The sequence below is a fragment of the Cydia pomonella genome, chromosome 10 (genome assembly GCF_033807575.1).
Source record: "Cydia pomonella isolate Wapato2018A chromosome 10, ilCydPomo1, whole genome shotgun sequence".
NCBI classification, from domain to species: domain Eukaryota; kingdom Metazoa; phylum Arthropoda; class Insecta; order Lepidoptera; family Tortricidae; genus Cydia; species Cydia pomonella.
The window spans coordinates 8,104,678-8,120,703 of NC_084712.1; the positions used below are offsets into that span (position 1 = coordinate 8,104,678).

General features: G+C 38.6%; 2 protein-coding genes across 2 annotated transcripts; both read right to left on the reverse strand.

Moving 5' to 3' along the window:
• Positions 1 to 734: 734 nt before the first annotated feature.
• LOC133521990 (DNA topoisomerase 3-alpha) lies at positions 735 to 15,964 on the reverse strand. Its single transcript, XM_061857154.1, has 15 exons — positions 15,631 to 15,964; positions 15,329 to 15,538; positions 14,745 to 14,997; positions 14,322 to 14,492; positions 13,706 to 13,881; positions 12,683 to 12,965; positions 6,069 to 6,280; positions 5,098 to 5,209; positions 4,443 to 4,678; positions 3,896 to 4,031; positions 3,031 to 3,194; positions 2,378 to 2,861; positions 1,757 to 1,988; positions 1,301 to 1,416; positions 735 to 943 (listed from the first exon to the last, which is right to left on the reverse strand). The coding sequence occupies exons 1-15, from the start codon at positions 15,817 to 15,819 to the stop codon at positions 894 to 896; spliced, it is 3,024 nt and encodes a 1,007-aa protein (XP_061713138.1). The 5' UTR covers positions 15,820 to 15,964; the 3' UTR covers positions 735 to 893.
• LOC133521989 (uncharacterized) lies at positions 6,534 to 8,686 on the reverse strand. The gene has a single exon (XM_061857153.1). The coding sequence runs from the start codon at positions 8,612 to 8,614 to the stop codon at positions 6,701 to 6,703; it is 1,914 nt and encodes a 637-aa protein (XP_061713137.1). The 5' UTR covers positions 8,615 to 8,686; the 3' UTR covers positions 6,534 to 6,700.
• Positions 15,965 to 16,026: the final 62 nt, after the last annotated feature.

Here is a 16,026-nt window from a genome sequence, read left to right on the forward strand (position 1 = left end):
AATTCCTTGCAAGTGCACGTCCAGTCAAAGGAATTTGAACCTTCCTTAAAGTAGTTAAGTTTCATATTTTAATTAACTGCGTTCGGCGCAATGCAGTGCATTTCGGCATAGTCTATAAAGCGCGCGGTTGTTTTATGCGATAAACGCAGGCGAACAACAAAATGTAGGAAAAATGACATTACATTAGATAATCTAATGACACTATTTTCTTTTACGCGGTAAACGCAGCGGTAAGCGCATTGTCATTTTTCACACATTCCGTAAATGCATGCGTTCAACGCTCCGTTCGTCGTATAAGGCAATCGCGCGTTTAAAATCTTAAAAAGGTTAAAATTCCTCTGTGGCCAGTATGCATCCTACTGTTTAGCCGTCAGACGTGAATCGTACAATAAGTTTAGTGCGTGCAGCGGGCCGTACGAGTTAGTATCAGTTTATTCAGTGGGCATCGTTGTTCGGGCAGCGCGCCCTGGTGTGCCCCTCCCGGCGGCACAGGCCGCAGCGCCGGGCGCCGCGCGCGCCCGAGTCGCCGCCCCCTCCGCCTCCCCCGCCCCCGCCGTCCCGCCCGCCCCCGCCGCCGCCCCGCCCGCGCCCGCGGCCCCGGCCCCGCGTGCTTGTCGAACTGGAAGTGCCCCATTCTCCTGTCCAAATATTATAATAGGGATTTAACCACGTACAGTGTATCCAGTCAGAAGTTAAAGGTTTCAAACATTGAAAATTGGACTAATTGTCTTAATTGGATACCAAAGGTAGTAGTAGTATTACTCGTTCAAAGGCACTAAGTAATCAACATTAGACGGACGCCGATACGTATTGGCAATACTGCACGTCGATACGACTACACCACTGGCTCCTACTAGCAACTACTTATTTAAAAAAAAATAACAGACTAAAAACTAACCACCTCTTCCTCGGCTTCCTGTCACACTCGGTGCGTCCCACTCTCCTGACAAAAACCATATTACAATTCTGGGTTATTTAAGCCCCAAGTAAAGGATAATAGAATAGAAGGATTTATAATTAAGTATCTATTTTTTTAACACACTCGCTCCAGCAAATAGTGTAATACGCAGAGATATATATAATCGACTAACGAGTAAAATTACCTTAGAAGCATCCTATTGAGTGAAGCCTTTTAAATATCGACTGTGCCCTACTAGAGTAAAAGTAGAAATAGAAATTAAGTGAATTAAGTAGTTTAGGTACAACTATCTGGCAATTGGTGAACCTTATTGTAAAAAATGAGTCGTGAGTGTTTCAGTTGTTACTCTACGAATTATCTGATTTTATTATAATAACTTACCGCCCCCGCTGCCGCCGCCGTCGGCCCACTGGAAGAAGTTGCAGCGCGAGTTGAAGTCCTTCGGGCACGCGTAAAACGGCCGGCCCTTGTTCGGACCTTCTTTGTGGACAGTTATCCTGCAACAACACATACCATAAATACCTATCTTTTGGCCTTTTCGCTTCATGTCTTAGTTGCATAATCTACTAGTCGAACGTTCGCGGGGGGGGGGGGGGTTGCGAGGGGGATGGGGTGTGGACTCCAACAACTAAAACGTTGAAGAACAATACACATCTTTTACAAGGCCGCCCGCATTCACAGTTAATGCCCTCCTCATTCGGCTGGAAGTTGTTCCTCGAGAAGCTCGGCGAGATGCTCCACCCCCTTGTGGTGTCGGACGTCTGTGGGCGAGGCGGAGGTTGCGAGGGGGACGGGGTGTGGTCTGGAAATACTAAAACGTTGAAGAACAATACACACCTTTTACAAGGCAGCCCGCATTCACAGTTAATGCCATCCTCATTCGGCTGGAAGTTGTCCCTCGAGAAGCTCGGCGCGACGCCCCACCCCCTGGTGGTGTCGGGCGGGCGCGGCGCGGGTGGCGCGGGTGGCGCCGGGCTGGCGGCCGGGGCGGCCTGGGAGTCGGGGGCCCACAGGAAGAAGTCGCAGCCGCCGCCGTCTCGCCCAGCGGCACATTTGTAAAATTGTTTGCCTGAAAAATTTAATGCATTGAAGCTATTTAAGCGGGCTATATATTAAAGAATCAGAAGATCAGCACGACCTTTTGCTCTTTTAAATATAAAGTTCTGTCATACTTAGCTATTTTGAGGTCGCGTTCTGCTGGAAGATCTCGATCCGAAAACAGGAAATTTGATTGAATATTAAGAAAAAATATATTTCCAAAATGTAGTGACAAAAGCTCTATCCAGTGGTAAAAGTATGATTGTTAGTAATCACGATATTTCAATTCACAGATCAATACATAAGTCCTAACGTGAAATGATACTAATGTGTCAATATTATTGTACAAATTGAATAAATCTGTACTTTTATTATAATATGTTTGCCACTCGAATCCAATGAAATAAAATAAACAATTACCAAAATTCGCGTTCTGTTTCCTGACAGTTAGTATAATAGCGGGCTGATTACATCCGCACTGCACATTATTATCATCACTTGGCCCATCCCCACTACTCGGGGTCGGCATTCTGGCTCCAGCGTTCGGTCGATTTTGAGTTCTATTCCCAAGAGGCGGAGGTAGAAATTGCCTTGGCTGATTCTGATTTGGAGCACGTATTTGGGCGGTTGTGTTTTGATGCCAGTTTTGCCTCGCTGGCATGACTTCGACAGTTGTCCTGGGCACATTATTAGAATTTAGAGTCCTTGGGGGGTTATTATTGGAACTCATCGTGTTTTGTGTTCTGTTTTCAACCCCAGCTTTAACACAGGAGAGGTTAATTTTCATAAGTTCTAGGAATGTGGTATCGCAGCCTCCGATGCAGCAGGTGTACGGAGGGGGGTACAAGTGGCTTATGGAGTTGTTCCGCCATTCGAATTTTAGCTTTTTGTAGTTTGGACCGCACTGGAAGGTGGAAAAATAGATTCGTATTATGGCTAAATGCTAAGGACGCCTAAAGAGTAACGCTGTCAATGTATACTGCCATCATCATATGCACGCTCATGTTGAATTGTTTTGTTTTTCTTACTCAATAAGGGTACGACAGAGAGAGCGAATGTTTAAGGCAACTTACGGTAGGACACGTATCGTTCAAGACTTGTATGGTTCTGACGACGGTGGGGAACCACACGGCGTTCTTGCAGTTGGGGAACGACAGGCAGCCGATATAAAACTCGTCGGCGTTATTTTTCTTCTGACGCACCACCATGTCCGCGCCGCATTTGGGGCATTTTAGCGCTGGAGACGGAAAATAATAATATAAAATAATAATATTTAGAAAACAATATATTGGCTGTGCCCTCAGGTTTTTGTAGGTCATTGAGTGTCGAAAATGGGTCCTGGGCTGCACCGTATAAAGACTCAGGGGACTAGTTTTATAATTTATAAAGATATGCATGTATTTAGAAAAAGTACAATTAGCTAGAAACCCGCCAGTTACAATTTAATTTCTTTAATCCTGGATCAAAAGCTTTTTAGAGACAAACCTTTGCTAAGTAAAAAATAAGGAAAATTTTAAAAATGTCCAGTGATACCTTATATTTATTATGATATTGATAAGGTAATAATTTTGGTAGGTAATTATTTCGTACGATATTTAGTAATGGTACCTATTTGGGCATAGACCTTGTATCTTGGTTTAAGAGTCGAATTTGTACACATACTTAATTATTGCAGGCCGATACCTGGTGCCACATCTTTAACCTTATATCTACTGAATAAATTTGAAAATAGTGTACACGTTACCTGAAGACATATCCAGGGGGGAGTCGTAGCGCGCGAGGCGTTCGCTACAGGGGATAAATCTTCGACCTTGTGGCTCGGTTATAGAGTAGAAAATATACATATTTATCATAGTAGAACGATACCTGTCGACATGTTGACCACATGCTTACAACCATATATCTAGGAATTAAGGTAGGAAATAGTGTATACGTTACCTGAAGGCATGTCCAAGGCCGGAGCCCCGGCGGGGTCGTAGGGCGCGGGGCGCTCGCTGAAGCGCTCGGCGAGGGCGCTGTCGATCTTTTCGGCCTCGCCCGTTACTGTGAGATACACTTCTTTATACTTTGCTATCTGATGAACATAACAATGAATCAATTATTCAGTTATCTGCCACATTACATTATTTTTATTTATATACCAGGGTAATTTCGATATGGAACTGTTTCATTTTTCAGACTTTTTAGGTTTTATCAGTACTACAGGACAAATGAGAAGTATGCTCAATAGACAAATATCAATTTTAGAAGTCAATTGGGTATGAAAATCATGAAATAAAAACAAATTATTGAAGGCATACGAGTCTCTTAAAAGCTCCTAAGAAGAACATAAGCCATTAAATATTTGAAACTAATCGGAGAAGACTGTTCTGACTGAAGAAGAACACAAATATTAAGAAAAAAAAAGTATGTCATAGTTTTGTTATTCATTTCAATCAAAAAGTTATGTTTTAACAACGTCAGCTTGTATAAACGTTAATAGCACCTGTTCAGCTAAAACGGCTTGTGGCTGCTTCCTCCCTTCGCTAATAGCCTTAAGGTCCGCTTCCAATTGCGCCCTGAGATGAGGCTTGGATATGGAGATGGCGAGTCCCATGGCGTCGTAGCCTTCTACCAGCCCCATGCCGAGCAGGCCGGGCACGAAGTGTATGGCGTCGGCTAAGGCTACGTATGACCGGTTCTTTATTGTTTCTATGTGTTCCGCGTGAGTTGCGTCGGTACCTGCAACAGCATTATATTATTGGATAATTCTACACATGATTGTTATGCGTTGTTGTAAATTCCAATTGTAATTAATGTAATTATACTTTCTACTAAAACTATAAGTAAATAGATAATCCAATCAGCTTCGGGCACGATCACTACCGACTAGGCCAAAGACGTCTATAGTCAGATCAAGCTAAGTTGGCAACGATTTTGATAGCCCAGCCTGTGCAAGTGTTAAGTAAACGTCATAATTTCATAGAAGTTTGACATTTAAAATAACACTTGCACTGTCTATGCTGTCAAAACCCCTGCCAACTTATCTCGGTCTGACTCTAAATAGTATGACGACAAGTTGTTATCTGTTTAATCAAGTACAATATAAGAACATTTTTATAGCATTCACATTGTACAAACGTAGAGTGGAACACACTTGCCTATTCCATGTTTTTCCATGAGCGCTATGAGATCAGCTTCAGTAAGCAGGTGCGGTGGTTGCGTGCTGCCTTCCACCATGTCTATACTCGTAGGGTTGAACGTTTGACCCATCTAAAAAAAACATTTAAATGACTATTTAATTTTATAATCCTTATGCACACATGTAAACAACGGCTTTTACATGTAATTTTAATTACATTGCGGTATCTGATCAAACTTTTGGATGCAGTTTACCTTAGTAGACGGCAATGTAACGTAATTTGCATTCATGTTCTTGCTAGTCTAGGCCTCGCTTAATACCACGTTTCATAGGTATGGATGGACTTCTGGTGCCGTTAAAGTAATGCCTTTCGTAGTATCTTGATAACTACACTGCCTGCGTTATTTCAATTTAAGCTTTACTACGTACCCCATAAATGTTAATTTCCATTGACGATCATTTGTCATACGAATAGATCTTTAAGTAGTTACTTTGATCATCTGACCGTTGGCAGTGAACCTTATTCAGGCGAAACAACTTTTAGATCGACAATAATCTGTCCACGACACGTAAACTTTAATAAAAAAAATCGCTTATAAATAACTTTTATACGTTACTTTTACTTATATAATTTTGTGTTATACGTCAAAACATGCGATTTGCTCTCTGATAGACCTTACATCACTAAACCTTATAAATCAAAGTATGTAAGTTCGCGATAAACTCAAAAACGACTGAACGGATTTTCATGCGGTTTTCACCTATCAATAGAGTGATACAATGGAATGGAAGGTTTAGGTGTACAATTTCCTAAGGTTTTGTGTAACCCGCACAAAGCTGGGGCGGGTCGCTAGTTTAGACAAATATTAAACTGGAAACGTGAGTTCTTGGTAACTCCAGAGACATTTTTGGTAAGAGACGTGAAATGTGTCGGTCTAAAAGTAGATTCTTTCACTGTTGATGTTTACTGATTTAAACCTTAACCCTTACCTCATAAACGTGAATTTCCTTCGCCGACCATTTGTCGTACGGGTAAACGTCTAAATAGTTCCGTGCTATGATCATGAGGCCGTTGGCAGTGAACTTCTCTCCGGCTATGTCTATGGCGACGGTCGTTTCCTGGCCTTGCGCGTCTTTGGAGCAGCAAGCGAGGAATGAGCGGACTATGAACTCGTATAGACGTTGCTCGTTGCCATTGAGGGCTGTACGGAAATACTACATTATTGCACAACGGCCCAAAAGTGTTAAAATATGTGCTACCGCACAATATATGGGTTCGTGTCGTCAAAGAGAATTAGAAATAGAGGTGGAAAATTCTCTTTAGTGTCGTGCAGTGAAATATACATCAGCTATAATTTCGGCTATAATATTTTAAATTATTTTACATGGCTTACAATACAACTCTTATTTATGCCAAATGTAAGATGGATTTGTCATAAGCATTACATTTTTTTTTTTTTTTTTTTTTTTGTTCTGGCTTTTGTTACATTAGCCAATGTCAAGTTGTAATGGGTGGGATTAAAAGTTAGGGAAACTAGGAATTAGGAAGTACGGATATGACGAAAATTTGGAAAGGGAAGGATTGGATTTACTGTAATATATATAATTATAATTATTATATACTATATTTTAATATCATTCTTTTCTAAAAATACAGATAAGATTTTATAAATATCATACGAGTTACTAAATAACAAGCAAATTATGGATGTAGGAAATGGGATGCGTAATGATTCAAGGCTGGAAAGAAAATCAGACCGATCATGAAGAGAGCATGCAAAAAAAATATGGTTCAGGTCCCCATAGTCACCACAAGAACAAAGAGGATCCGGCTTTTTATTTATTATGTGTAAATGCGCCGGAGAACAAACATGCCCCAGACGCATTCTACACAGAATAGAAGTTACAGTTTTCGAAAAAAATATTTTGCTAAACCATGGTTTCCGTGGAATTGACGGCTGAATATGCCTATAATGTACACCTTTTGCGGTTTCTTTATTCCAAATCTCATTCCAATCCACATACAAATACACTTTTGACAAATTTATTAAGTCATGACAATAATTATGGTATGGCACAATGTCTCCCACGTGAATAGCCTCATTTGCCAATTGGTCCGCTCTTTCATTCCCAGGAATGCCCACATGGCTTGGTATCCAAGCCAGCACGACAGCACAACTCTTCTGTGAACATTTATATAAAAGATTCCTAATATTAAAGACAACTGGAGATTGTTTATGAGTCTTAAATGGGAACCTCGTTATGGCTTCTAAAGCACTGCGAGAGTCTGAAAAAATTATGGTTTTAGGTATCTTCAGCATAAGTATATATTCTATAGCTTTAAGTAGACCATAACATTCACCAGTGTAGACGGAAGTTTCAGGTGGCAGTTTGATAAGTTGTAATCCTTTGTATTGTGAATGGAAAATTCCAACACCAACACAACTCCTATCGCCATGTTTGGAGGCATCTGTGTATAAACAGTGCCAATTAGCCCATTCAATGTTAAGAAGGTTAATAAATTCTATTTTTGGATTAATATCGTTTTTAGATAAGCCTATGTTAAATCTAATATCTGGATCTATAATGAGACTGTTGTAGTCGTGTTGATATAAAGGAAGTGTCGCGCTTCTGTAAGTGGGTGCTTCTAAACTTTGATATTTTTTATAGCTCTTAACAAGACAAGGAGAATCCTTATGGGCCCAATAATTACAGGTTCCAACCAGTTCTGCTAATTGTTTTACTTTTGAAAGTAGTGGATGAGAATCTAATTGCAGAGTACGAAAAAAGAATTTATCACAGAGGAACTGTCTTCTAAACGCAAGGGGTGGATCACAACATTCTACTTGTAAGCAACTTATTGGACTTGATTTCATTGCACCTGTGACCAATCTTAAAGCCTTAGACTGAATAGAATCAATTTTTTTGATTGCTTTAACATTTCCAGGGTGTAGAAGGAAAGTGCCATAATCTAAAACACTTCTAATCAAAGCGTTATACAGCAATCTCATAGTAAAAGGATGAGCCCCCCACCAGACTCCTGTCAGACATCTTAAAATGTTCAGATTCCGTTCACATCTTAATACAATATTTTCAAAATGAGGAAGTCCAGTAAGTTTACAGTCTAATATAACTCCCAAAAATTTTACACTATCTTTAATTACCAATGGAATACCATTATAATGCACGTTAATAGGTGGAATATTTTTCATTCGTGAAAAAACTACAACAGAACTTTTAGACGGCGAAAGATCTAATCCATTATTATTCAACCAATTATTTAAGGCACTCAAAGATGATGATAATATATTACTAATGTTTTCTAAAGATCGCCCAGAAACATATAAGAGCAAATCATCGGCGTATTGAAGAACATTAACCTGCCCTTCAACAGAAAGTTCCAAATCATAAGTATAAATGTTGTATAGTAAAGGACTCAAGACAGATCCTTGTGGCAGACCCTTCCAAACTGTTCTTTTAATGACTTCATTTCCAGACTGGTCTAATGGATACTTTATATACCTTTCATGTAACATATTTATTATAAAATTAATCAAAAAGTTAGGAACATCTAGTTGAATTAATTTATTTTTTAAAACTGAAATTATGACGTTGTCGTACGCAGCATTTATATCTAAAAAAGCAGCAACTAAAGAATCATTTTTAGAGAAACTTATTCTGATATCTGTGGTAAAAATGCTTAAACTGTCAAGAGTACATTTACCTTTCCTGAAACCAAATTGATTACATGATAAAAGTTTATTATGTTCTATAAACCATTCCAATCGAATTTTTACTAAGTGTTCGGCAACTTTGGCTAGTACAGTTGATAAAGCTATGGGCCTATACGATGTGGGATCTGAATTGGGTTTATTTGGCTTCTGTATTAAAATCAATGTTTGAGTCCTCCACTCTTTAGGAACAAAACCTGTTATCATAACATTATTAATCAAAGAAAGAAAGTAGCAAAGACTGTTATCATCAAGTTTTGACAAGAAAGAGTAAGGAATCCCGTCTTCACCGGGTGCAGAATCTTTAGTTGATGAAAGTACTCCTTTCAGTTCAAAAAGTGAAAAGGGGGAATTTAAAACATCTTCAGCATTATTATTACCTAGCAAAAGTGGCCTTAGAATCATAGGCTGTTCTGGGACATAAGGAGGACCCAAACGATCCATGACTTGTTCTGCTAAAAGTGAAGATATTTTACTCACTGTGACTTTAAATGCCGATCTAAACCTTCTAATGTTTTGCCAAACTATTGATGGAGAAACATTAGGACTTAATGATTTGCAAAACCTATGCCATCCTTCAAACTTTTTGGTTCTAAGTAACTCTTTAGTGGATTTAGCAACTTCTAAGTAATTATCAAAGTTATTATCAGTCATTTCATGACAATACTTCCTCTCTGCCTCCTTTCTTTGCTTAATTGCAAGAGTGCAATCTGAATCCCACCAAGGTGGGGATGGTATGGATTCTGGACCGCTGCTTTTTAATGGAAAGGTTTCATTAGCAGCTTCAATCAAAGCTGTGGCAAATGCTTGTGAACTGTCTAATATATTTAAATTGCTTATTTCAGATAAATTATTAATTTTTTGCTCTACAACCTCTCTATACTGATTCCATCTATCATCATTTAGCTTATGTTTTATACGGGGATGTCTGACATGTCTTTGAGGTTTCTTGAAAAAAGGAAAGGTAATGAGAATAGGAAAATGGTCACTACCATAAGTGGAAACTGCAGTTGACCAAGATAGAGATGAAGCAAGATCGGGAGTACAAATGGACAGATCAATTGCACTAGGATTTCGTGCAAGCCTAGTTGGAGATCCAGTGTTTAATATGAATAAATTACGTGAGCTAATTAGTTCCAGCAATTTTTCTCCATAGTATAAAGTTTGAGCAGAGCCCCAGAACTCATGGTGAGCATTAAAATCTCCTAAGCATACAAATGGTTTAGGCAGGAACTTAAAAAGTTGTTCAATTTCTTTAAAAATATTGTTATTAGGTTTTTTATAATACAATGATACAAAACAAATGCTATTTACAACTACTGCTATAACAGATAGTTCATCACTATGTACAGGTAGTGTGATATAATCATATGTTAATGAGTTTTTGACAAGTATGGCCACACCACCATACCCATCAGGCCTGTCCTCTCTTAGACAGACATATCCTGGTATTTTAAACAATGAATCCCTTTTCAACCATGTCTCTTGAAGACAAAGTAGAAAGGGATCATATTTATTAATAACATATATTAAATCTTGTTTCCTATTGATTAGGCTGCGAACGTTCCACTGAACCACTAGAGCTCTCTGATCCATTATTATTGTTTCTGAGTTGGTATAAAGCATTAATAACTGCTGCAACGTTGGACGGTGATACTGCGTTAGATTGGGACATTAAATTCATAAGAGCTTTTACTATATCATCAATACTAGGCTTCTCTTCTTTGTTACTATTAAACACAGGTTTTTCCCTATGGATAACTGGTTGTCTTATTATTTCTGAATGTGCATTTCTATCATACCCTTTGCCTAACTTTACAGGAGCTCTGGGTTTAAGATAAACAGTTTTTTTATAAGATTGGTTATTTAACATTGGTATTATATCCTGGTTACTCTGCAAATCATGTTGTGTTTGTGAGGAAGATGACAATGGTGTTGCAAGCAAGGCCTCAGCATATGACACCTTAGACACAGGTGGGTGAATTTTGGAAGCTTCCATGTAAGAGATGCAACTTTTGCTCATAGTTTCTTTAATAGCTCTTTGTCTGTTAAATTCTAAACATTTTTTACTAGTGGCTTGATGTGAACCTTTACACAAGCAACACTGATAGTCATCCTCATCTACATGACAAGATTCACCGGAGTGACCTTGTCCACACTTGAAGCACCTTGGATTTGAACGGCACTGATTTTTAACATGTCCAAACCGACAACAAAGGAAGCACTGAACCGTAGGATATATATAGAGTTCTACTGGCAAGGCCATGTAGCACATGTACACCCGGGTAGGTAATACTTGCCCATCAAAAGTAAGTATAACTGTACCTGTATTCACAAATTGAGTAATGTTATTGACAACAATTTTCCTTTTTATTCTTCTTATTTTAATAATTGGCCCACAGCCAATTGGCAGGTTAATAGAAGTCTGTACTTCATCATCAGTCAAGTCAAGTGGTACACCTTTAATCACTCCCATGCGTGTGACATTGAATGTTGGGATGAAAGCATTGTATTTGTTTTTTCCTAAGTTTTCATTACATAGAAAATTGTTAGCATCAGTGAATGTAGCAAATGCAATGCTGACACGATTTCTCCCTATTCGTTTAAGACTGCCGTTCACAACGCCTTGCACGTTATTTTGTCGCATAAAGCGACCAAAAGTTATTGGATGTAAAGTTGTGCCATCAGTGTTGGCTTCTTTTTGAACATGTACAACGTAAGGTGCAACATCTGACTGTTGGTAGCGGTCACGACCAATGGGCACATGAGTAGGTGTGGAGTTATTAAGTGTATTTGTATTTTCAGAATTCGAATTTACAATGGGATTCAGCTTTTCAGTTTGTTGTGGATGGCTGGCATTATCTTTCAATTTTGATTGGTTTACACAAACACAATCTGTATCTTTTATCTTGTTTGAACCAGATTTGCGTTTTCTTTTATTACAATTGGTACACATTCGTGAAAGTATTTTCCTCTTTAAAGTTACGTCCGTAGTATTTGATACATCAGTATCCATCGATGACTCTATCGCAGAAATTAAAATATCCATTGGTGTTTTTGACCCTGAGGGAATCGTTCCCCCAGGGTCAGGGGGCTGGCCATCCCCCATAAGAAATTACATATAATTATCACTTACCGATTACTATATACACCTAACTACTAAAAATAATTAATAAGTGAATCTAAATCTACAAATATATACACTAAATACAGACTCCAATCCTTTAAAATACAATTTCAAAAACTAGTTACGAAAAACCGCGTCCACCGCGCCTGAAGTTTCCCGCCCTTTTCATTACATTTAATATATAAACAAATCTCAAGCTACTCTATACCAAAGAGTTGATTGGTTAAAGTCTAAGAAAAAAAAAAAAAAAAAAAAAAAAAAAAAAAAAAAAAAAAAAAAAAAAAAAACGTGCCCCTTAGTTTGACATCCAAAGCAGATGGCGCTGAACTGCGCAAAGCGTTCTCTGAATTATCTAACGCCAACTTTTGACAAATCAGAGTTGCTGCAAAATGTATGGAGCTCTATCGCCATCTCGTTTACACTGTCAAATTCGAAACACGAAATTGTCTTAGATTTCACGCATCCTACTCAACTCAATCAATGTATCTTTGTCTGTACTAAAAGAACTGAAGAAATCGGCCATCGATAGGATTTCGATTAAACAGAGGTGTCATGCTACCTGACAAATGTTTCAAGTATTTCAAATGTACAATACAATACATTGCCTCAGAAACTTTATGCTTTCCAGTAAGAATATTGGCTGCAAGCAAACCAATATTTTGGCCTTCATTACAAAGTTTTGGTGCTTTGGCATGCAATTGACATTTTAGGATATGGATATTAGTGGCAATGAAAATACAACTCACAATTTGTATACTTAGTAGGATGTATCGGGGGATGGGCCTTGTCACTTTTGTTCCCCTGCCGCGGCGTAGGCCCCCCGCCGTCCAGGATGCCCTGCGCGAAGCCCCCCCAGTTGGGGTCCCCCGTCTGGAGCCCCACGAGCTGCGCCAGGTTCATCTCTTTGGGGTACTCGTTGGTCTCAGTACGGGGATAGCTGATGAAACCCTGGGTGTACAGTTTTTCAGCCAGTTTCATGGTTTCCTTGGCATTGATTCTAAGTTTTCTTGAAGCAGACTTTTCCAGTTCCTAAAGTATTGCAATGGGGTTGAAATACGAATGTAGGAAGCGTGAGTAAGATGGTGCTTTTGAAATGCAGCACCATGTTTGACCTTAATGAAATACATACATTAATTTATTTCGAGTAAAAAAAAATGAACTATTTAAGTAGATAATTTAACTCAAGATGGATTTCAGTGTTTTCGTCTTTGATTTGGTTTAGTCATTATAGATAGATTTTTATTAGTCGTCGAGCAATTGCATGCTCTATACCCGAGTCCAAATAACAAAATGCGTGACCACTCGCCTTTCCTTCGCATCCATAGAGGTACAATAATAGAGAGATGAAATGGGGGTAGGGCCAGATGACAGAACGACATGCAGATGCACTTATGGAACTTTCAGTAGGAGTAGCAGGGAAAGCGCTATTATTGTTTGTCCATGTCACAGTCTCATTCTTTGGTGGGCGACAAATAACCCGACCAAATTACGTAGGTTGTTTTTGATATGTTGTCAGGAATGTTAAAACGCGTTTTTAATTTTGTCGCATTGCGTAGGTTCTGTCCCTCGCGGGCGCACGCAGTATAGCACATCTAAATCGAATTTTAACTGCCGTGAGTCAAATGTCCCGCGATTGACTAAAAATACCTGTTGACCCATAATATTCGTTTAAATCGCATCCATCTTTTTTCATTAGGTACAGTGCGAAAGGGACGGGAGATAACGAGTCACGCGTCCAGCATAGTCGTAGCTGACTAGCTGTAACTTACCACAGTGTCCAAAGGCAGCGGTCGCCATTTTGACTTGGGCTTGGTTTTCACCTCACAGACCTTAGCCGTGGGGCTCTCCTGACAGATGTCCTGGAGCACCTGACATGCCTCCTGGTCAAACAGCCGTATGCGCTCCCAGTTGAAGTCCACGCTAAGGTCGTTCATTGTGTGGTTCACTGAAAACCATAGTATGAATGAATAAATTGAAATACAGATATAAAACTACATGTCTAAGAAGTAAGATGGAAATCTGCCCGTAATACAATACAACTAAAGTACGTAACACAAGTTTTAAGTTAAAACTTATCAACAACAAAACTTGACAAGGATTTACTTGTATAACGGTAATTTAACCATAATTACAATTTTTATTCTTAATTATTTTTTGTTATACCATTCATCATTTTGAATCTTATATTGTATTGTATTACGGGCAGATTTCCATCTTACTTCTTAGACATGTAGTTTTATATCTGTATTTCAATTTATTTATTCATAGCTTCTTTACTACCTACCAAAACAAGAGTAATTAGCCTGAATCGCCACCAGGCATTCCTATGGCCACCTTCAGGTTCACCTAGTCTAATGGTACCATAATAAGTGTATTCCAAGTTACCTTTTATCTTCCAGAATGGTTCAGGAACGAAACTTTCCACAGCACGATACCGTTCCACCACAAAGCCAAGAGTGGGAAACTGGCAGGAGCCGTAGCTTACAAGACTGTCTGCTAATTTACTCGGGAACACTTTCTGCAGCCGCAGGGTTTGGAATCTAGTGAAGGCAGCACCTGGAAATTTATAGAAGATATAGATTGTGTCATTCACGAAGATGCATGCCATGACTTGAAATGTGTTTAAAGGTTAAATGTATAATAAAAAAAACATGTTATTAAATTTGACAAATCTGCACATAATCATGGATGACATAAACTATAATAGCTACTCCCCGCGATTTTGTCTGCATGGTATGATTATGATTGATGAAAACCATACTACATAAAACCATAATGAATGTATTTTTTTTCCTAAAATATACAAACCAATTCTTAAATCCAACTCTTGTCTTACGTCCACAGCATCACTGATGTTCTTATTTGGTCTCTCCAAATTATTAAGTGCCCTTCTCACAGACACTGCAGTGATCTCCGAGAACTTCGCTCGGTAGATCTGGAGATTGTTCTTAATAGCGGTGCACACTTGTATTATTTCAAACCCTATGTTTTCTCCTTCTCTATCACAATCTGTCCATATTATTAATCCTTGACAGCTGCGAACTTCTCTTTCTAAAGTTTTCTGAAAATGTGTGAAATTTGATTTAATTACTGACACAAGTCTCTCCCTCTCTTTATGCAGTATTTTTGTTTGGTCTCTTTGTTCCTTCATGTTCAGTTCTTCACCTTTTTGTTGTCAGTATTTTTTGCAAATAGGAAAACTTAATATGGAAATAATTGCATGTATAGTTTTACACAAGACTAATGATCACATAATAAAAACTATTATGAGAGTTTGCTACACTTTGTTCTAATATGTTTTAACATATCCTTTTATTAGGGTAGAGGTAAATGACCCTAAAAAGTGAATGATCATAGGTAATTTGAAAAATATGTTTATTAGGCTACAATACCTTAATTTTTTCATAGTTTTCAGGACAGTATTTAAAGACAGGTGCATCAAACAGAACCAACGGGTTACAAGATTGCCAGTGCTTATAGGCGCCCACAAATTCCAATCCTAAAAGATGGCCCGATACAGAAGTCATGACCATGTCAGCTTTCTGGTGATTCACTTCAGCTTCAAATTCATAGATTTTGTTGTATTGTGATAAGCCCTCCCGCTAAAATAATAAAAAAATGCATTTTTATAAACCTGAAGTAATAAAAATTTGCATTGTGTTTATTAAGCTAACATTTATTATATTATACATACCCTCCTGGAGGTTCCTCGAGATAAGTGCTGGGCAATATTCTTAGCCGCATCATTTTTTTCAGCAACGTTAAGAAATTTCATTTTTTCTTGTGCTATTGTGGATGTGCAGAGTAATAAGCATTGATTGTGTGTATACAGGCCTAAACTAAGTCGCCGCTTAAGGTTATACCCGTTCCTGAGCAGTTTCATCCTTGTCTCGGTTATTCATACTGAAGCAGATGAACGTCTTACAGTTTTTCTAAAACGGCAATACATAGCTTATAATTATAAACCACTTAATAACAGAAAAACAAACGGAAAAGCAGGAGAATATTGTAACGCGCGCTTTTGACTTTGACAATGACATTGACAGTAATGACATGTTGGTAGAACCGATACGAGCAATAGCTAAACCGG